This window comes from Colletes gigas, unplaced genomic scaffold (assembly GCF_013123115.1).
Source record: "Colletes gigas isolate AHSC1104 unplaced genomic scaffold, ASM1312311v1 Colletes_gigas_Sc00049, whole genome shotgun sequence".
Classification (NCBI taxonomy): Eukaryota; Metazoa; Arthropoda; class Insecta; order Hymenoptera; family Colletidae; genus Colletes; species Colletes gigas.
Genome location: NW_025106678.1, coordinates 943,735 through 967,831, shown reverse-complemented (window position 1 = coordinate 967,831; position 24,097 = coordinate 943,735). Strand labels below are relative to the sequence as shown.

General features: G+C 38.3%; 1 protein-coding gene across 1 annotated transcript in view; it reads left to right on the top strand.

The window, feature by feature from the left end:
- Positions 1 to 23,550: 23,550 nt before the first annotated feature.
- LOC122403335 overlaps positions 23,551 to 24,097 on the top strand; it is a 101,980-nt gene continuing 101,433 nt past the window's right edge. Inside the window, exon 1 of the mRNA XM_043406815.1 lies at positions 23,551 to 23,701. Coding sequence (XP_043262750.1) covers positions 23,551 to 23,701 — 151 coding nt within the window. The remainder of the gene's footprint in view (positions 23,702 to 24,097) is intronic.

Here is a 24,097-nt window from a genome sequence, read left to right as displayed (position 1 = left end):
GTTACAGATATTTTTCTCAAAAATTATTCACACCGATATAAATGTACCAACAACGGTCATATATCTTTATTTAGAAAGAAACATTGTTTTGACGTCATATACCTCAATTAAAATATCTGTTTTTATATATTTTCTAATTAAAGCTAAATAAGGTAACGACAATGCTGTTTTTGAATGCAGATTTTTCAAATATTTGGGTAGGAGAACTAGGTATGTATCCAACGTTGGTAGTTTTAGTGTCAAACCTCTTCGTTTTTTCATTATCGCAGGCTTTACGTTATTGTCAAGCATATCTCTTGTAATATTGACTGTTTATGATACATCGATGCTATAAAATATCGTATTGGACTTCTGAAATCCCAAAAGATCGTGGCCCATGGTTGAGATTTGAGTTTTTTCCTTTGGGGAGATCTGGAATGCTTTTATTCTTCGCTTTGTGGTTTCGTTACCTGTTGTTGCTCGATAAAAAAAACATTTCAGTGTAAAAAACACACACGCAGATTTTTTAGGTCTTCTACTATTTCCCTACGACGAGATTTTTCAAAACTATCGTGGCAGAAATCTTAAATTAAACCAAAATTCTGGGTCAGAATGTCGTGAATAGTTTGATGATTTAAATTTTGTTCACTGCCAGTCTATCAAACAATTAATAGAAAAAGGAGATAATCCTTGCAGAGTTTATAATGTTTACTGTAATAGAAAGGCAATCAAAGCAAGAAGACAAAGAGAGAAACGAAATATTATTGTAGCCCTTCTAACTAGAAGTGTCCAAAGCTTGAATGTACAATCTACAATTTCTAAGCTTAGTTTGAATCCTTCAAATCAAATCAAGAACTTGAATGTTTTAGTAAAGTTAATTATTCAAGCAAATAATACAGTAATAATAATAATATTACACTTTAATAATAAAGTTTGTTTGAACAGCCATGATTATTCTACAAACTAAAAAAGGAATATCATTCTAATTAAATAACTTGTGGTGCTTCAATGTTTCGAGAGTTTACTCGCTTGCAAGTGAAAGATTGATTTACAATAAGTTTCTTTAAATTTGTAACAAAAGGATACCAGAACGCAATTGAAACCTGCTCACTAATAATTGTTTCTTCTGGTTAATTATTCGAAGTAATTCAAGTTATGGATTTCAAACAATGTTGTTTGATTGCTGTTCAAACATTCGGGTAGATCGAATTCTTCCAAGTTTGATCTTAGTTTGAAAAAACGAATTTTGTCTTAGTTTGAATTTCAAATACTTGAACAGCACAAGTTCGTACGTGGTCTGAGTTTACTGGATGTTTGCCCGTAGATTTGATCGATTGTTTTTCTCCCAAAAGAGACCAGCGTGATAGACCATCGACCGAGGCCCGCGGATAAGCCTAATCTTTTGTGTATGCGGGCCGATTAACGCGAGACTGGCAATATCAGGACATAAGTAAGGTTTTCCACTGCTGATTTTTGCAAAAAAATAACACTTACGTTTATTTTCAATCACCGTTTTCTACGACCTCTCTTCACCTATCAATTAAATTTCAAAATGTCAAAGACTGTAAATTAAAACTTATTCGATGCTGGTTTAGCTGGTTTCAATTATTGTTGAAATGTTTGAAATACGTGGTTGCTTGGTGAAAAGTTCCGAGAGTACGGTGTGGGTGTGGTGCTGGGTGAGTTCTCAATACAAATTAACTTTTTCCACCGCTCTCGTCGCTGTGCATAGCGTTACTCTGACGGAATAGAATTCTTTCGAGATTCACTAATGACGCTCGTTTTTCCACCGAAACTGCTTGCAGACAATTACGTTGTGGCCTGCAGATATCTGCTGTTACGGTCTGATTTTGATGTAGAAGTTCGAAATGAACGATACACAAGAATACCTTTTGAGGATGAAGTGTTGGTTTGGGGTAGGGTTAGGCGATGGATCAGGCGATAACTATTGACGTTTTGGGTTGCTGCACAAAACCCTCTCTCTATCGTCAGTAATAATTCGAGAAGTGGCCTATTATACAAATTTTTTTACGCTGGACAAGGTTTGACGTTAACTGTTCATGCGGTAGCCATCTTACAAGTAAAAATATTCATTAAACTAACTTAATTTGTACAAAAATTGTTGAATATTTACCATTGTGCTACATATACATCTGTACTCTCTGAATTAGATTTGTATGAACTCATTCTGATGTATTTTGTACCTTTAATTCTTAAAATGCCAATTGATTCTCGCATTTAATTGAGGAATGCACAAAATATTCTTCTTAAGCTCGTTTGTTTTAACATGACTCCATAGATAGAAATCAAGGGGTGTCAAATCTGGGGACCATCGAAGATAATAACTAGATTGTGGATCTTTATGCAAATTAATATTTTTATTAATGAAATGGGAGCTTTGTAGAGGGTTGTTTCAACCCCTAAATATAATTCTTATATTTTTGCATATTAAATGCATTTTGTAGTTTCTTGAGAATTAAAATTTCCCATAAATGCATAAACATCAGTCCAACAATAACATACTAAGGCAACAAATAAAATGGCGATACATATTCAGGAACTCATATCAACAGGAGTGTACAGAAGTGCAAAAAAAACGTAATTGCAACCTATTTATCTAAGTCATGGTGAATATTCACACTTGATTTTCTCGTTCAACGAAACAATGTTATTCTTTCTTTTCGATTTGTTTTTACACGTGGAATCACCACTCTTCGGTCGTACTACCGATGCTGGGACACCCTGTATAATTGAGCATTCAGAAATGTCGGCGGAAGCCTCGCGGGAGCTCCATCCTTGACGATTTGAGCACCGAATCCAATCTTTGTTCGTACGTTCCGAGCAAACTACAAGCACAGGTGGTTTTATTGTCCCTGTAACGGATCTCTTTTGACAGTAACGGATGACCCGATGGTTGCAGGGGGGTTCGCGTTTTCTTGGGTCGACGCGACGCGGCTGTAAAGCTGCTGACGCGTTTCGCCGCGGCTTGAAAAGGTCAGTCCCGGTAAAGACGGTACTCGTTAGTTCTGTTTTCTCGTGCACGATAATGGGAAACGCGTCCGGGATTTGCTTGCTCCTTCGTTAGCCACTCCGGATAGCCGCGAAAAGAGCGACCGTCGCGTTCCTCGGACCCCCGGGGGCCACCGCGGCGGCGGACTTGTCACTCGTCGCGGCCAATTATCCGGCGATAATTGCGGTGATTACAAACCGTTTGACTCCCGTTATCGGCGGCTAGCGTTTGTAGCATTAATTTTATCGGCATCCGGTCGCTGGACGCGCCAACGATTACTTTAATTGCTTCGCCGTTTCAGCACGCCGGCCGATAATTGTTCAATAATAAAATCATACGCGAGTCGGCGCGCATGCACGTATCCGCTCCCGCTGAAATTAAACCGAACGGGACCGCGAACAACGGAAAATTTACGTGGCGCGTCTGAAGTGCACTGAGACTGGTATTATAAAAATTTTTCCATTTCACTTATATCCTTCGAAATTGTTCTCTCGAGCAGCCATGTATGGTCCGTGGAACCCTTCAATTGAAACTGTTTTCGATTGATCGGTTACAATCTTTTGAACATTGATTGCTAGACTTAGGATCCTTATGTAAATTCATATTTTTGTTAATAGAATTAGTAAAATTAGAGTTTTGTAGAGGATTGTCTCAACTCATAAATATAATAATTCGTATCTTGCTTTAAGGGGGTATTGTTCTCTAGACTGTTGTTTTTTCGATCTTTTTTGTGATTTTTTTTTTGAATGGTAGGTAGGCTGTTTTGCAGGATAACTTAAAATGAAATACAATGAAATTATTATGAAATAGTCTTATGGTATAGAAAAAAGTTATTTAATAATAAGAATATTTAGTTTTCATATATCCAGTGAAAACTATTAAATATTTATTTATCTTATAAGCATGTACAGTTTTCTTTTCAACAAAAATCAAATTAAAAACACAAGTTCTCGGTAAATGGCACACGTTTAAGAAAATGCACCGAAAATTGCAATAATTTTCAACAACAAATTGGTAAATTCAGTAAAAATGAAGGATAGTGTTAAAATCTACGTTCCTTTATTAACATTTCGGGATATAAAAATTTATAGATCATAAACTATAGTTTCTTGACTTATCTCCATCGCTGGACACACATTGCGTCGTCGCGAATCGATCGAGAAATCGCCGAAACGGTTCGCGGAATGCACGCTGGAATCTCGCGACCCCCTAATCGCATCGTCGGAACTAATTTGTAAACACGCGATTAAATAAACGCGAGAAAAGTCCGCGGGCGGATCGGCAAACGAGATTTTCCGCGCGTCGAAATTAGTTTCCGATGGGTAACAACGGTAATTCTTCTCTCTCTCTCGCTTTTGTGCCTTTATTCCCTTCTGTCTCTCTCTCTTTCTCTTTTTCTACCGCTCTCGACGCGGTAAATATCATTCTCTCGAACGCGAAAGTTTGCTTGATTTACGGTCTGTCGTTTAACTTCGAAAAAGGTCCATTCGCGGAGGATTTCATTGCTGTTAACACCGTGCTCCGCGTTTGTCATTGACGCGGGACCAGTGTAAGCTTCGCCAGCGGAGACAGATAGAACGTCCCCGTTGATTGCTTTCTTCTGTAGGGTCGAACGTTTCTCTTCGATGATCGATAACCGCTGTCGATGCTGACGAACGAGTTACACTAAATATACAGGGTGTCTCGGTATCGATGGCGCGAACCACCGGCCGATTCTGCGCGAACGAGAAAACAAATCGAAAGTAAAAAAAATTTGTCTCGTATAAAGGTCCTTTTACGCCCCCTCCTGTGCAAGTAAATCGCCTGTCGATTTCATCTGTCCGTCTATGTGTTGGGCTTTCTTCGCTCTGATACTCGTCCCTTCGACGTGAAAGCGTTAAATTCATTTCGCGTGGCGAACGTAATTTTGTCTTAAAATTCGACGTGTTTCTTTCATATTTATTTCGATACGTATTTTGATCATAAATGCAATTTTAAACGAATTTTAAACGAATACATTTCAATACGTACGAAACATATTAAATTTTTTAACTCATTAGAAAGGGATAATATTTTATTCTAAAAATGTGTTAATATCTAGTTTCGTCGCGACTAAAGTAAATCTTGCTGATACGGAACAGAAGTATAGTCTTTGGAAAATTTCACGATTTTCTAACGATGTCTTTTTAACAAACAAATTTTAAAAACACCTGTCTCGTCGAAGATATCAAAGATAAACTCGTCGATCTTGGATCTAACGCTAGAATTGAAATTAACAAAATCTCGAAGGAGATTCTGATGTTCCTCGTAAGCTTAGAGTCTGTGCTTATTCAATTTAATTACATTTCTGAACAACTCAGGATTTTCAATAATATTTAAGAACATTATTTTGACTAACACTTGAACAGAAAGGGTCCATAAGCTCTATTACACTTTTCTTGAATCGAATATTTCGTGTCTGTCAAATTCAAAACGATTTCGAGCCGTGGTCGATGGTTTCCACCGGAAACGTTGCAGAGAGCCAACGAACGAGCACAGGAAGTAGCCGGGCGGCGATAATTTTGAAAACGGAATAATTAAGTGGAAAATAATCGAAATCCGCGGGTCGCGTTGCAATGACGTAACCATGGTCGAATAAATAACGCCGCCATTAGCAAGTTTTATCGCGGGCGAAACAAACGAGCGGTCTGTGCTTCGTCGAGGTGGGTCGGATGTATTAACAATTTACAGTTAGTGTTGCCTTCGGGAATCGAATAGAGCGCGTTCGATGCGCGGGATCCGCGTTGTACGGGGTTACGCGGCGGGATTGGATAAAATTACGTAAAACGTTTCGACGACAAAACGAGGGGATGCGCCGGAATTATTAAACATTTTCCAGCGCGAAGGGGGCAGAAAAATTCTCGCCCGGGGCGTTTTAATAAAGCGTCATTTTTCCATTTCGCGCGAGTCATTGCCTCCTAGGAAATATCAAGTGTAAAAAAACGTTTCGTTCTTGGAATAGTTTCACTGAAAAAATCTCGATAGGCGGGATTTCGACGTTGCTGCATTTATACCGCCTTTCTTTCCTCTTTCTTTTTTATATTCTTCCCTAGTACAGAAAGTATTTCTTTCCACGGAGACAAAACGTTATTCGTGCTTTCATCCTAAACTTTCCTCCCCATTTAATAACCGCACAATGCGCATCTACGTTTAATATCATCGTGTAATATTTTCCACGGTGCACGGTCGTTGGAATTACTCTTTGGAACTTTATGCCGCGAACGCGCCGCGCCGCGTCCTGAAAAACATAAATGTTTTTATAGAAAACCGCTTTGGTCCCCTGTCGTTATAGTATTTCGTTAACTTGTTGGCTGCGCGAGTTTATAAAGAGTCGACCGCGCTCACTTAAATCTCGAGCGTGCACAGAGAATTCATTCTTGCCTAATTAACTGTACAATCACTCCCACTCGTGTTCGTACACTATAATTCATTCGTTATATTTGAAATACAATATAATCGTCTGAAAACTAAGTGCCCCTTTAAATGAATTTTTGTAACATTTTGTGGAGACTAGGTAAATTTTTCTTGTACTAATAACTACAGTGGTTGAATATATCAAAAGAAACTTGTGAAACAAAAATTTAATGTAATAAGTATCTTGACTGCTTTAATTGCACTCTGCATACTCTTTGTTTGCAAATTATTTAATTACTTAATATTGAGATCTGTAACCACCAAAAGATTATTTTTTTTTTGCATTCATTACACGCAACATATCCAATAACGCCACAGTCTCGTCCAGGCATTGAACAGAATACATCGAACAGTATACACACGCATTCGTAGCACGCTTGTACTCTTCTGATACAACACACGCATACAGGGCGACAATAAAAATAGGACCAATGATTTTCTCCGATGCATGGCCATATTCTCCTCAAAAGGAGCACCGATGCACAAGGAAGGTGCAACTGTATTTTTTCTTTTTTTTTAATAACGGAACAGGAACGGCCTCGACAAAGGCGTAGTAGAAGGCAAATACTTTATTGCAAACGAAGCTCAGTTGCACCTTGGAGGTGCATCGATGCGTTTTTTAAATAAAACATAATCGCGGAGAGATAAATCTCGTAGAAACGCGGGCAACGTTTCCTCCGTGCTCGCTTAAGGAGCAGATACAGGGGCTCTAGTTTTCTAGAATCACTCCGGGCATTCAGGTTCTTTAGAACTTGCGTACACAAGATGCATCGAAACACGCGAGCATAACCACCTCGGCGGTGAATTCACCGCTGAAAAACGGCGAAAAAGTTTACGGATGTATTTGTGCCATTCGATCTTATTTACGAGCTACGGGCATTTTTGTATTTCAGTAATTTTCGTTAGAAACTGGCTTAGCGTGGATTTTTTTGCGGAGGGTTCCCTCCAAAGAAACTGCTACCAGCGACCGCCTTGGGCTTCAATGCAAGCTTCTAAGCATCATCTTCTTATTCATCTTTTGATACGTTCAACAATCCCAGACGTTGTTCTGATTCGTTGGAAATCTTCCTCGATGCTCGAGGCAACGTTATTTCCCGTTGTACCGCGAATCCTGAACCGTAGTTTTTAGTTTTAACTTGTTAAACTTTGATCCCGAAGAACTACGCCGTCCGACGCGAAGTTTTTCCACGTCTAATCTATTTGATCAGGAGTACAATTTTTTACAGTAAAAATTTCTGGTTTATTTTCACGATACAAAACTTGAAATCGTTACGAAGACAAAAAGCAGCGTTGAAAATTTGTATTTTTTTATTGCTTGAACGAAACTTAGTTGTTTTATGTGATATACAATTCAATTTTCACTAAGATTGATTATACTTCGTGTAATAGTTTGCTTTGCAACAACTTCCAATCGTTATTATTTCTTTCTGTCAAGTATAAATACCGAACTATAGTCGTGATATCGTATAGATTGCCATAAAAGTTCAGTTATTCCCAAGAGAAGTTATTACTAATTGAATTGCATGAAATTGTATTAAAGATTATCTCATCGAGCAATTAAAGCGATGTGGAGCATAAACTACATGTTACGATTACGAGTGGCATATTTATCAATATTTTATTTAACTCGTCTATTAAAAAGTAGGCACAATATTGAAGGATACTCAATTTTTCAGTTAGTAAAAATGGCTCGATCGAGTGCCAATTATCCGTACCAGTACGCGATGCTAACTTGATATTGGAGTTTCGTTTGTTTAATGAAGTGGAAATTCATCATTTCTGGTAAATTGAGCTGCATTAGTAATTAGTATGAAATGTAGAACATCCTGATTAGTAATGCACCTTCTGTATATGATACCATTAAACTGAACACTTTAAACTATCTATTGCCTCAATTTTTTTTGCAATTATTTTAAAATTAATTTAAAAAAGGGATGTTTTATTCATTTCTAGTCATTTTGAATCGAACGAACTGTTGAACCAAATTCATCTGATATTGAAAATATAGATTACTATAACTGATATATCTCATACATATTTGGTGGAGAATTTCGTATCTAAATATCACGAAATTAACGCATTCTCTGGTAAAGTATTAAATTCCAAAGTTTTTCAGTTTAAAGAGAGAAATATAAGGTTATTTGGAGATAAACTTTCCTCTTTTAAATGGAAACCGTACTTTTATGTATAAACTCTTATTCTACTGGGAAAAAGGAAAAACTTTTCTACAGGGCATTTTTGTACCAGACTTTATCTTAAACAGATATTTAATGAAGTAGAATTTTTTTCAGATTTACTGCTCCCAAAGCAGAGGTTGGGAAATTGACTTGATGAAATTGATTTTTTTACTCTTTTTTTCTTGTAACTAGATAACGAGGTCAATGGAATAAAAATTCTACGTTTTTACTTGTAGAATATCAATGGAACGACCACTGGAGATCTCCTGAATAATTTGTTGTCATTAGACTTTTAAAATCTGTCATATTCAAGTAAAGATCAGAAAATATTGAGAACTTAGTAAGAGATTGCAAAAATATTAAAAAGAAATTTCATAATAGATTACATTATTACCAGGTACAAAATGGAGAAAATTTTAGATACGTGCTACGAAGATTGTGCAAAATTATTCCAAGTCACGTTAAAATTTATAATTACTTAAACTGGAACAACGTTTTTTTAAAACAAAGTCTGACGTAAATGTATCCAATACAAAAGTTTCTCATGTTTCCCTGTAGAATAAGAATCTGTAAACATTCTATAAACAAAGTGTATTCTTTTCAAGATATTTAGATGTAAAGTTTACAAACAAAAACTCGGTAAAAGATTTGAGGATCATTATTATCCAACAAGTATTAAGTGCGTTTAGAAATTGTTTTATTTCTCGTAAAAAGAAAGGATAAAAAATATTCTTTTTTCGTCATGTTGAAACTTTTAAAGGATCCCAAAAAACTAATTGTTCTCCTCTTCGAATGGTCTCGTTTCTCTATTGGTACGGATAACGAAGGTTTTACTGTACGATTTCGAAACGAGCCAGGGATCCCGCGTACGTTCGCGTATTCTTTCGAATGTTTTCCTATTTGGCAAACGTCTACTAGGAAAACGTTCCGCGTGCGTGTGTCTTGCCAAAATGGCGTCGCAATCAACAAGACCGTACATTTAAATGCATATCTGCTGTTTCTGTATTCGCGTAGATTGCCATTAACGCTTTAAATGGAAACTGTTACGGAGCTCTATTAGAAATGTTAGACACGTACTGCACTTGCTCGGTAAATAGGTTGCACTGATTGGTATTGAATATTATGAAACTGATTATAAAGTGTTAGTTAAATCGCACGACGTAGAAAACGTTGGTCGAGACAGCAGAACGGAATCAATCTAATTTAGAAATAGATTTCGTTTCTGTTTTACTTTTACGCGATTTGGCAATTGCTGTGTTACGAAAAGGTAACGAAATTATAATAATAATAGTTATTATTCTTGGTAATACGAAAATAAACTGTTTTAGTTATAAATTGAGTTTATTAAATACATTGGTGTCGTATTTAAAAGGATGCTGCATTTCGTGTAAATGATAATAAGTAGACTGCGGATCTTTATGCAAATTCATATTTTTTATTTAAAATTAATGCAATGGGAGGTTTATTGTTTTAACCCCTAAATATAATAATCTGTGTCTTGCTTTAAGTATTTTTTATATCTTTCCAAATTAAGCATAAACATCTGCAGTCAAATAATAACAGGTAGAGTAATTGGCGAAGGAAATTTAAACTTATTGAGAAAGCTGGAATACAAAAAAATTCGAGTAGGTGGACAAATTTTTCGATGAAATTAAAAAATTTCAAAGCGTTCCGAAAAAATTATTTTTGGTTTCGGGGGTCAATTACAATCATTTTTGGTGAATAGACGCATCCCCGAAATCCTACGCATTTATGAGAAAAAAATTCGAGTAGGTGGTCTAATTCGACGAAATTAAAAAATTTCAAAGCGTTCTGAAAAAATTATTTTTAGTTGCAGGGGGCAATTACAATAATTTTTGGTGAATACACATACCCCCGAAATCCTACGCACTTTCGAGAAAAAAATTCTTTACCGAAATCTTTACCAGGGGTGGACGAACTTCCTGTATAGAGAATAAGTGATTTAAGTTTCTTTTCATTCGTTGTATAAAACTATTTAAAAGTTTGCTTGGTATCAAGAGGGGGTATAATATAATAATTACTATTTTGATATTTGTCTTTTTTATCGCGAAAATATGTACCTTCAGTTTCATCGCGTAAGATGTTAGAATCAAAAAAAAAAATTCATAAATATCACTTTTACAGCGAATATTTGAGTATTAAAAAAATATTGGTTGAAAAAACGTCGAGTCGAAGAAGAATCATGCGGCGTGCAACCGTTGGGCGATAGTTGCGGCCATCAAAGCGTTAAAACCGACAGGAATATCGTTTTGTACACGAGTTAGCGAGCCACGATGCATAACGCTTCCAGCGTACCGTACCCAATTTCAATTAGCTCTTACGATATTAATTTATTATATCACATATAGCAACAAGGATTGGTTCGCGATTCTCTCTAGCGTCGTTCATGCCGCCGTTAATTCGCATCGAGCGTCAACGCCGCTAACGTCGTCCCGCCCCCCTCTCGTGAAAGCTTTCCAAGGGGGTAGTTTAATCAATCGTAGCGCGGCGCGCGAGAACACGACGAACACGTAAAAATTTGCTCGCGCAACGCGTCGCGAAAATTATGCACATACGTAATACGAATCGATACCCGGGTTACGTGTAATGTGCGCTGCGCGGATATGAATGAATATCAAATAGGTTCGTACAGATTTTCAATTAACCACTCTTCTGTTCGCCGTTTCGGGGTGTGGTGGATATCTCATCCGCTTGCCCCGCGAAACGGAAACGAACGGCGTGGCGCGGATCCACGACGATATAAAGGGCAACGATTTTCATTTAAATGTCTTCGGGTCAGTCAAGTGGCCAAATAGGACGTGGCATTCGACGACGATTGACCTGGTAATTGATACCGAGCCATAGGTTAAATCGATGCTCAGGATTATCGGCACTTTAATCGCCACCGGTAATGGCGCAATTTCGTGTTCCACCAGGCACACAGAGGGACAGAGATAGGGGAAGAGACGCCTGTACACAGCGCGCGGAGTGAACTTAATTACCAAGTACGGATGCCAAATCCAGGCCAAACCGTTCCATCCCGTTTACGTACGAACGATACGTGTTTATGCGAAAGGGGGAGATTCTACGTTATTCCAGCGGCCGACTCGATTCGAGAGCTCCTTGCAGATAACGCCTGGGCTACCTTCTTTCCGTATTAGGGTTTCCGTTATCCTATTGCCCCTTTTCAATGAGCTCCGGCGGAGATACGAATAGGGGTCTGATGAACCCGATAAATTCCAGCCCCCTGGCGAATGTTCTCCCGAATACCAATTAGTATTCATAAAGTCGAGCGTCGTTCATCCCACGGTCTGGATCTTGAATCTTTAATCCACCGTATTACCTGTCGATGCGTAGACCACCGGGTGACTTCGTCATCGCGAATTCGACGGACGCGTTCACGTACTCGCGACGGACAACAGTTCCCTCAATCCCTTTTCCAGGATCTTGAGAACTTTTTAGGAAGTCTGAGACATAAGTTTGGGAAAATGAACTCGTAGCGTGCTCGAGATCCTTTGATCTTAAGAGTTTACGGTCTTCGACGTTTCAAGGGGATCTGTAACGCGAGGAAAGGCAGCCAATTGTGAGGGAAAAGTTTTGAATCTACAGCCAAGCTTATTATCTATTTTCTTGGGAGATTGCGTACAGTCGTGGATGTGACAGTAGTTTTGCAAAATTTTCAGCTTGAGATATCATTTTAGATATCCGATGCATTTATTCGGCACGTGATATTGTAAGAATTACGTATTTATAAACATTTATACCTATTTCTTCAAATAACACGTTCGTGAACGTGAATGCTATGATATTCGAATTTATAAGCCACATTATCATACATTCGATTCTATACAGGGTGTTCAGCCACCCATGGAAAAAAATGGGCGATTCTAGAGGCCAAAATAAGACGAAAAGGAAGGATATCAATTTCTTGATTGAGGCTTCGTTAAAAAGTTATTAAAAAGTTTCAAATCATTCTGGAAAAATTATCTTCGGTCGAGGAGGCCAATTACAATCATTTTTAGTGAATAGACATACCCCCGAAATTCTACGCACTTTCGAGAAAAAAATTCGAGTAGGTGGACGAAGTTGACAAAATTAAAAAATTTCAAATCGTTCAGAAAAAATTATTATTGGTTGCAGGGGTCTAGTATGATCATTTTTGGTCAATGCAAATAACCCCGAAATCCTACTTTTGGCCTTTAAAATATCCCATTAAAATTTTTCCCAAGGATGGTTGAACATCTTGTATAGTTTTTATTTTTTGGAATTATTATGCACTTCAATGTGTTGGCTAAAGAATAAATCACTTGTTCAATTTTGCAGTTTATTAAAATTTTACAGTTGTAGACAGAGAAATCCAGGTTGAAATAATTTTATTATTTAGGTCAAAATAGGGGGAATTATCGTAAAATACCAGATAAATATAAAGTATCACAAAATTTGTAAAGAATGTTTACAGTATACAAGGTGTTAATCGTAATTTGATGGAGACATTGTTCCACGCTGAATGTAATTTTTATCTCAAAACTATATTTTTATCATCGTTACTATAACAGTATAACTTTCACGGGACTTTGTTTGTATTACCAGTTTTGATTCTAGAATTAATTCACTGGAATATACTATTAAAGTAACAGAACATTCGTGTCGCAGGTGTTTCTGTAATCGTATGTTATATAAATCATTTAGTTTAAAATTTTATGAAATGAATAACGAGAGAGAATAATCTTCGATACTTGTAAATAAACGATAAACGATTAAGAAACGAGCTCGTCTCGTCTATAAAGCTTAAATAGTTAATCTGCGATCAGTTAACGTCTACGGTGAACGCGATTATTTAGTTCTTGCATTTAATGCGACAGTAGGAAACAGTATTCGAAATACAATGGTTCTTCATTGTTTCCAGTGCGCTTGATATTATTTGAAACGATCTAGCGTTGCAGGTTGTGTAGAATTCCTCATGATAATAGGAGTTTACAAACATCAGAGTTTATTTCGCTTGAAAATGCAAATAGCCAGGTAAAATATTCAACGTACACTTTGGCGTTTCTCGTACAGTCTCTGGGTAGTCTTAGGTTCAATATTAGTTTTTGTTAATTTATAATTATTATTCTTTGTAAGATAATGATAGGCAAAATTGCTTTCTCGTTAGATCGAATACATTCTCGTTGAGGAATGTCGAAAGCTTTCACGACGCAAATGTTATTTTTCGTTCATGTTTTCAAGTGAAATTTTCGTTCATATTTTCAAGAGAAACTAATGTCCTTCACATTTTATTATACTCTTTGTCACATCCTGTGTGCGTAGTAAAAGGTCACTAAAAACTAATCACTTTAAAATTCGGGCGTTTTCGAATACAAACGTTGCTTTGTCGAATTTTATCGCGAAAAATTCGATGTTTCGTTTAAAAAAGGAAAAACAAAGATTATATTGAATTTGCATTTTAATTTAAAAAAAAAACAAACTTTAACGTGATCGTCAACACGACGAGTTTTTAATGTTTACCAAAGTTTTGGAACCGCTATTTTCTAAGCTGCTTTTATCATTCCGGGACGCACCTTATTTTATATGCATGTCAAATTTCATGAAACTTGGTTTATTATTGCCGGAGTTCTTATGGACGCGCTGGAAAAGTAGTTTTGAGGAAGACGGCGTTAAAGTTAGAGATCGCGAAACGCGACAGTTCTACGACAGCAGATGCATATACTGTAATAAAGTTCACTCTTCAAATTCCGCTATTAATTTAATCAGAGCACGTCGTTCGCTAAAAGAGAACGATATCAGAAAGTAAACATAAACTGAATCATCTTTCGTTCATATTTTCCAGGAAGTGGTCCTTTATACTGGTTTATATTTGCGGGAAGCAGATCTGGACAAATTTTATTTTAAACAGCAGTAAGAAGCAACTATTTTAAATAATCGTTTTAGCCTCACGTTTCTTGGAATATTTGAAACGACAGAAATAATTTCGTTATTTGAAACGAGGAGTGTTTCAATTAAATTTTTAGATAGTAGGCAATTTATACATACAGTGAAACTACTTTTTTATTTTTTTATTACAAATATACAATGAAAATATACAGAATATATTTACAATATAAATTTATCAGTTCATTAATTTTTTACATCCATGAAAAAGATGCAAACACGTGTAGATTCATCACTTGAAAACATTTAGTAACATTTAACATGTATGTGAGTTTTCATAAAAAGAATGCTATTTTAAATTTTTATATTAAAATGTTCTAGCAAATAAGTGCATATTAAACACATTGCATTTTGATGACTTTACTTATTTTGTTTGCATTTGAATCGTTCGTTACGTTCATTTTTATAATAAATTTCGAAACAATTATAATTTCAACGCTTTTGAGCTATTATCGAAAACCCAATCTAGAATTAATAATTAATATTGTAATTTTCCCAGTGTATTGAACAAGATTGACAATACGAAACGTGGACGGGGCGTGAAATACAATTATTTTCAAAATACAATAAAACGTCGATTATGCTAACTAATAGGAAGACAAATTTGTTTCGACGATCGATTTTTCGAAGAATCCAGGGCAGCCGTTTTCAAAAGTACATTAATTATCCATTCTACAAATATTTTTAAATGTGTACTTGTGTTAAATTAATTACAAAATTAGTAAATAAATTACAAATGAATTTCAAATTGTACAAAAGGAGATTTAAATATAGATACGTTTGCCCTGTATTAGTCTAGATAAATTGAAGTTCCAATCAAGCAATAAAACAATGATGATTAATATTTATCACGCAAAGCAATACGCGGTGAACGTAATATAAAAAGTGAGGTGGTAATTGTTAGATATAGCCATAATTCTCATACCTTCCAACATGAATATTTCAACGGCATTCATTTCCTTTTGAGCTTTCGTCCATCCGTAATATAATATTCAAGGAACTTGGCATACCAACGTTTCGTTTTTACAATATCCGTGTCTGCATTGTCTGCTATAATTTATCACTCCTTGCTAATTTTGCACACTTTCGTTATTTTTAATTCTGGTAATCGTGGACCTCTTTTAGATTACACGCAGAAAAATGATCCTTGAACATCTTTCTCCCAATGTCCAGTGATATGTAATTCTGCTTCCAATTTCAGCATCACCCTTTTTCTTTTGTTACTTATACACTATAGTTACCCCTAACACTGTCAATTGCTTCTGTGTTTTAGGAAAAGATGCTTTTATGATTAAAATTAGTATGGAAAGTTTCTGAACTTTCCAACTTTGCAAATTTTCCAAATCCATTTAGAAAAATAAGCCAAATACTGGATAAATAATTTTAAAGATTTTTGGGGGATTTTTCAATGCACAAATTTTTAAATTCTCTGTTACAATTAATTTTTATGTAATTTTCAGTATACATATTTATTAAATAATGTTTATAGAAATTGCTGAATGAGGGATTTCATAATTTGCTTTCACTCTTATAGGAGGGTTATGAAACGTATAATTTTTTTTCCTTTTATATATGTATTTAATAATAGTTAAGGGTATTTTTGACCCTAGAATAGCACATGATCCCAGCCAAAAATAGTCTTTATAAATAAGTGAACATTGATTTATTTTATGAGGTTGTTCTGTAAAACAAATTTGGTACTAATATAATTTAGATAAACGTGATAAAAAGAGTATAAGCTGTGCATACTTTGGTCATTCATATTAGTAGAATAAAAGGAGTGAAACAGGATTTTCTATCGAATCGATATTCACACTTAGTACTCGTGCGCCTGACCAATTTTCGAACTTGCATAACGTTGAATAAATCGTTCAAAAGAAAAAAAAAAAATCGTGCAACTGTTAATAAATCGTCTTAATGGAAATCGTGTAAAAGAATACCGTGCAAAACGGAGTGCTAGGTGTACATTCCTACAATGACGTTGCATTGCAAAATATTTGAAACAATACCCAAGATGAAATCAACGACAGCAGAAAAGTTTTAAAGAAATGTGATAATTAAACTTTGGATCTTCATGCAAATAAAATGGGAGCTTTGTAGAGGGTTGTCTGAACCCCTAAATATAATAATTCGTATCTCATTTTAAGTGTTTCTTCTATTATTTTGAGAATTAAAATTTCCCATAAATGCACAAAACTAATCGTGTTAAAGAAATCACGCGATTGAAACGCGAGAAAAATATAAAATGTGCTGCCTCGTCTCGCGGCGTGATTGTTTGACGCGCTAAAAACCATAAATCCAGGCGTTGGAATACTTTCGTTAGCCGCCAGGATCGTTCCACCGCTACGGAAGAATGTTTCAATAAGAAAAGGAATACTCTGTATGGACGGTAGCGTATTCCGATAACGGAACGTTCGAATAATAGCAGGGTGGTCGGGTGATCGAACATTCGGGTAACGGGAGGAACGTGTAACGCGGGGTTGAACCGTATTTAAAACGTGAAAGATATCAACGTTGACCTGTTTCTAGCGGGACACCCCGTAGACAGTTGCCAATAATTCCGCGTGTCCCTTCTTGTTTCCTGTATCTCGCACGTTTCACGCTTATCGTTAGCATTTCCGTTGGGTCCGCGTCGTCGTTGTTGGCGTTTCCAGCGCGGTGGCATCATCGTTTATATCCCGTTCGTTTCAGTCCTCGTTTCTCCTCGTCTTTTTTATTGCCCCGACCTGCCTGCGACCTTAGTCGCTCGTTAAATTTCGCGCCCTTTCACGTCGGAGGGAGCTTAACGCTCGGCGTAGTAAAGATAGGAAGAGGAGCCACTCGTGGCCGAAGGTAAAGTCGTTTTTACAGAACGTATCGCGTCGCAACAATTCGTTCGTTTCTCGAGGATCCACGAACGGAACGATGATGATTTAACAAACGCCTGCTCCGTCGAAAAACATGTTCGTTTCGCCATCCACGGTTTTCAGATTTTCCTTCGGTTAATTCCGACAAGGCAGTTCCCAACAGTTGGAAAACGCGACCACGAAAACGTATACGCGGGCGAGAGGCGGCCTTTATCCGCGGCATTCTATCCGTTAAACTGTTTGCACGGTCGCGGGAGTTTATAATTCCCGCGGCGATCGAAAGTTTTTTCGTATTCGCGAGCAACAGATTCTCGCGCGAATTAATCCGCGAGCGCGTCGGAAATTTACGCTTTATTATTTCCCGCCGCGTTCGCGGGCACGGTTCCCGACACTTTGGGGGAGGGTAGACGCGTTATCGCGCCGCGTTTTCCGCCCGAGCGGACAGCATTCGACGGAAACACACCGAACACGTTGATAATTGCGAGGAAACGGAGCTTATACGACGGCAAAATTCCACCAGCGATAGAAATTTTCCTCGATTATTGAGGTTAATCGATTCCGGTAAGGAGACTCGGTTTGACAGCATTGTCGCGGCGTCCGCGGTCGCTTCTACTGGTCCGTCCGTTCCTGTTTTGTTAGGATTTTCCAATAAGAGCGATAGAACTTTTGTCATGGCCGCCGTATATGTTATTCGCTTGCTCGAGTCCTGCTTTGTGTTCGTGCGGTGCTTTACCTCCTGGAACATCCTGGAGGGATACAGAGTTCCTCAAAGGGTTCAAAACAGAGTTATAATATTTCGGTTCTTGAAGCAGTCACGTGAACCGAAAAAATGTTATGGCTTTTCAGAATCGATCTTATATCTGTTGTATAACTATTATTTTTCGGTTCTGATCAATTCTACATAGCTTGAAGATATAATTTTCGGGCTCTGGTGATTAAAAGATGTAGATACATCATATAAGTAATTATTATATTTTATTCTTCAAAATAGTCCACTACGATAGTAATGCAGTTAATACAACTTGGGTAGGAGGTCTGAAAACTTGTTTGAAATTATCAAAATTCTTGTTCGATTTGAGAATTATTCTAATTAGAAAATATCAAAATGTTCTAATAATCGAACTCATAGCGTGACTATAAAATGTCTGGATTGTGATTAAAAGACGTAGACACATCAAATAAGTAATTATTATATTTTATTCTTCAAAATAGCCCCCTATAATAGCGATGCACTTAATACATCTTGGATAGTAAGACTGAAACCTTGTTTGAAATTATTAATATTTATCATGAAAATCTTTGTTCGATTCAAAAATTATTCTAATTCTGAAATATTAAAATATCCCAATAATTAGATTTCTGAAATTATCATTTACTCTTACATTTCAGTCTGATAAATAAATAAAGTTAAAAAAATGATATTAAAAGCTTGCAGGTAATCACTATACATTTACAATATCGAAAACTCAAACATTTTTGCTAGAACCAAGAATGCTTGAAAAAAATGGTCCCAAATACACCCTGTTTTCTTAATTCCTTGAACAATGTTAATTTTTTTTTAATTATGTGTACTCGTAAGTATAGTATATCATTTTCTGTCAAAAACTGAGGAGAAATAGTTTCAAAATGTTTTTTATAGTAGTTTCCAAGATAAAATCAGAGGGTGAGACATTAGAGAATAATTTCACCCCTCGAATTTGAATATTAGAAGAAACTCCTGTTCCTCATTTTTGGCCGGTGTATAGCAAAGTTTCATCAAAGTCGGGGAAAGGACATTTTACGGATGTTCCTCGCAAGAAACTATTCCTTCCATTTGTCAATACAATGCAAGGAATGAGGTTCTTGTGCAATCATCGATGCTCTATTTGAATAGCGCGTGTGCAAGACGGAAACGCAGAATTTCCGTGCAATTTCGTCGCGACAAGAAGGAGACCGCTGTTGAATTAACGTTTCGGTACTCTGGTTAAAAATTGTCGTCTTCGATAGCGTTTGTACGACCTCAAACTTACTTAGATACAAGCAATACGTGTCCTTTTTTTAATCAATTACGAGAAAAACAGATTCAAAGGTTTAGTGGGGTTTTATACTTCAATAAACACTTTCTACATCTGTGTTATATTCATAACTCAAATTTAAATTAATGTATTTAATTAATAACAGTAATAAATCAAAACAATATCTTGGAGCCCAAACTTCGTAATAATAAAATAAAATAAAAAACTTTGGCACGAAATAAGCTTTTGATTCTGTTGATTCTGAAATTACTTATTTTTAATATATTTTTTTTAGTAGAAATACTTTTTTGTGAAGTGAGTTATTTAGCTATTGCAAAAGGGATTTTCAAGTCGAAAAAGATTGGGAAACATTGCTCTAACGAACACAACACACTCGTGCCAACGTTTTTTGTCACTATTCGAAACATTTCTGGAATGCAGTTTCTGGTGGAGCCAACGATTTTTGTTTTGTGCTTTTAATGGACGCGAAACATCCATTCATGGCTTTTTGCATTCCTGGACAAAGAAAATATTCGCTGGAAGCGATATATAGCGAATATGGCCGCTGTGGTATCGTTACGGTGTTGCTTTTGGACAAAATTTCTTGAACAAGAAACAACGCGTGTGTCGGTGCATTATCGGGGTAAAATTTCCATGAATTGTCCCTCCGTAAATCTAAACGTTTTTTGCGAATAGCTTCATGAAAACGACGTAAAATGCCCAAAAGGTATTGGCCAAATATTCGGGGAACACTGTACCACGACAATAAAAAAAAACCGCGACTTTTACACGTGATCGAACACGACAAAAATAGTGAAATCACCGGAAACGATTTATAGAGGAAGCATCGTACGCGTATTCCATTCAAAGCGGAATAAAATAACGATCAAAATTGTAAATTAACTGTTAAGTGAGTCGTTGCAAAGAGGAGGCTTTAGTCCTAAAATTTATGGTAATTTCAGTTGCGTCAAAAAATTTGTTAAAACTTTTTCGAAGTAATGGGAACTCAAACACTTAACCTAACGACACTTCATGCATACCAATTCGTACCAAGATCGTTTAGAGTTAAATTTATTCGTAAGATATCTCTCTTTTCTGTCGTGTATCTTTTTCTTAACGCATGCATTTTAAAAATCTGTTCAAAGGTATTCAATAATTTTACTGTAAATATGCATATTTGGTACATTAACTTTATACAGAAAATTGACAAACTACTTCGAAATTTTTTAGAATTTTTTAGAAATTTTTTAGAATTAGAAAACAATTATTTACGAAATAATGCTGGCATAGTAATTACGCGAACTTGCTGTATACAAATTTAAATTCAATTTTAATGAAATAAACAACTTATAGTATAGGACTGCTTGCTGATCTTGACATTGTTTTAATACTGTTGCAAATAGTCTTTTACTGCTTTGCTATGATGACATTTGGTCAACATAGAAAATAAAGTCTGAAGTGTCTTCAAACCAATTTCCAATGTATGTCTCTGAATTAATAATTTCTCTTTCTCCTTTCTCTGAAGTCTGAAGTCTGAAGTCTGAAGTGTCTTCAAACCAATTTTCAATGTATGTCTCTGAATTAATAATTTCTCTTTCTTCTTTCTTCCTTCTAGTAATACTTTAAAACTGTCATTTTATTATCATTTGGGTTATATTAGTCTCCTGTTAGTGTTTCATCAGTTCCATCTACATTTTACAATCCAAAGTCATGAATATTCTTCATAATTTTCATATTTATCCGCCAGATCCAAACATTTTGCTAGAAGTTATACCATCAATTTGGCGCATCTTCAAATGTTTTGCACAAGCATTGCACAATAACTTCCATAAACAAATGGGTCTTCCCGTCCGCGTGTAAAAAAACAAAATAAAAACCCCTTTCGAACAATCGAATATTTGCCATTTCGAGAACAATGTTTGTCTAGCGGGCTCCGCGATGGCTTCGCGCAGAGTACTCCAGAGTTAAGGTCCCCGTCTCGTTCGGCCGTTTCGTCTTTCTGGCTTACGGGCTTTCGCAGATTTCAACTGGATTTGAACAAAAAGGAGCTTACCTTTAAAAAGTTTACGAGATTCGAGTCCCCCGTCGTAGCCATTACACGAGACGCCCGTTCGGGTTGCAGGATCCCGCCCGATCTGTATCCACTTTGCTCGAATTTCAGGAGCACCAGAACGGGCCTCTGAGGAAGCGAGTCATCTGTAATCCGTGAAGCGGCGCGTTACTGACCATCCCTTGTACCAACGCCGACCACGGGACGGCCGAAATTCCTCAAAGGACCGGGGTTAACCACGACGATCTTCCACGAAGACACGCCGACCGCCAGTGTGTGTGTCCACGCAAGCGGATGTTTCGAAAGCGCCACGGTTCGCTGTGACGCGAGGACACCCGGTGGTTCCAAGGTTACCGCGACGTTCCACAAACTTGCACAATATCCACGAAACCGGAAGCCCGGGAAATTCTTTGGCAAATCTTTGGCGTAACCGAAGGGTGAAAACGGCCTCGAGCATCGCCGCGGCGACGGAAGCAACCGACCCCGAAGAAGGCGCGCGACGTCGACGCCCACGTGTCTCGCAGCGAGACGTCCGGGGAACCGTGGAGGCTGCGAAACCGAGCGAAGCGGAATATTAGCCGTGTCACTTAACGATCGTCGAGTCTCGCGTCGTTGCATCACGGCCCCCCCGTGATATCCTTGGAAATTGCGGGACCCGTGAATCTCTACAGTTCCGCGAAGTTCCGTCTTCGAGCCGCGACACGTCCGCGTCGCCAATTAAAACGAACCAAGATGGTCGAGTGCCGGTTTCGCTAACGTAGCGCGGTAATCGTTATTTCCGCGAACGAGAGCAAAGGGACACACCGGGAATCGACGATGAAGGTTGCCGGAGATACCCTCGTCTGCGGTAGGAATTAAACGCGGGGCTCTTTGCGACGGTCGCGGTTCTGAAAGCAGTCGCGAAACTTCCACGAGATCGCGCTAATACCCGGAGCAACGAGCAGGGAAAAATCTTCCCGGTGGTTGAACGCGCGCCGGTGTGCACAACACGCTTCTCATCCGGTGTCTCTGGGATTCAACGAGAGTGGGGGGCGGGGGGGGGGGAAGAAAAAAAAGAAAACCCGGTAGACTCGGCACAGAGGCGGCCGCCGGAGCCTTTGGCTGTGGAACAGAAGGGACGAAAGAACGCTGAAAGCCACTCGAGAAAGGTAGGAGGGGCCCCCGGAACTCGGGGAACGTTCTCGTTCTATGGCCCGGAGCGTCCTGTATTTCTGATAACGTACGAAGCACCGGGAACGTCCGTGAATGAAACTGAACGAGGAGACGGTTAGCAAGAAAGTCCTTTAGCTAGAGGCGCGCCATTAACTTTACCGCCATAGGATATCGTCCCAACGGCTTGCCGCGACGTCCCGCAGACTCCCAACAATATCTCGAGACAGAGAGAAGTCCCCGTCGTCGAGCGTTTCGACACGTGTTTCTTTGACGGTTTGTTCTCCCGGGTGCATCCGGGTGTCTCGAATGTTCCGTGGCGCTATAGACCCGCGGAACAATAGCAACTACGAACGTTCGCGAGCAACTTGGCCCGGGACCGGGCGGAACGTTCGCTGACCCGTACCGGGTTTCGCGATCACGATAAGACCCGAGAAGCCGGCGCCTATCTAGGAAATCGGCCGCTGACGAGCTTCCCGGGCGCAACTTTATACACTCGTCGTTAACGATAGTTGCCGAACGACTCGCCGTCGACGGGAACTCCATAAACTTGAGCAATATCTGCAGGTTCGGATTGATCCCGGCGAGTTGCCGCTCGAAACGCGGATCTTCTAGCTCGCGGCTCCTTGCCGTGGGTTTCCACGGCAACAGGAAAAGTTTTCCTCCGTCGACGGAACGCTAATCAATCCACGGCGACGACGCGTGCAACAATCGCGACGGAAAAGATTTTCAGTGTCGGCAAGAAACGTTCGAACGCCGGGTCGATGGAGTAAACTCCCCCCTCAGTGGATTCCAACGTCGTAGCTTTTTTTCTTCTTCTCTCTATCGGGCCGTTCGACGAGCAGGAACGCGGACAGACATTCCTACGGGGTTCGAGGGCCGCGTTTCGACCGACGATAAAAACTCGAAGCGAACGGTGAATGAGGCCAGGCGACGGGGAGGCAATTGGCGGCAAGGTGGACGAGAAAGGGCGAGGCGGAAAAATATGGTACACGAGGGCACGGGTCTATGGCACGACGCGGGATTCAGCGTATCGAGGTGGCTGATGATCATAATACACGGATACCGGGCCACCACCCTTCTGCTATCCATCCTACTTAACGTGCTGGTGCGAACCGGTGAGTATGTACACCCCGGTTCTCCATTTCCTACGTCCGCGTGTTTCCCTACGGTGGACCTCGAACGAGTGTTTGCGTTTCGTTCGGTGTTACAGCGTTTCGACGCTTACGGGATGCACGGGAAGAAGGAACACTGACGAACGTACACGTAGGAATTTTAAACGATGTTTCTTCTTTTTCTACAGGGCGGAGTCGTGTAACAAGACGATTTTCAATTATTTGTTGTAATACAGGTTGTTCGGACACCCTTGGGAAAAATCAAACGAAAATCAAGAATATCAGATTGTTGATTGAGGCTTCGTTAGAAAGTTATTAAAAAATTAAATTAACAAATTTCAAATCATTCACGGGAAAATTATTTTCGGTTGCGGGGGTCAATTATAATTATTTTTGGTCAATAGACATACCCCCGAA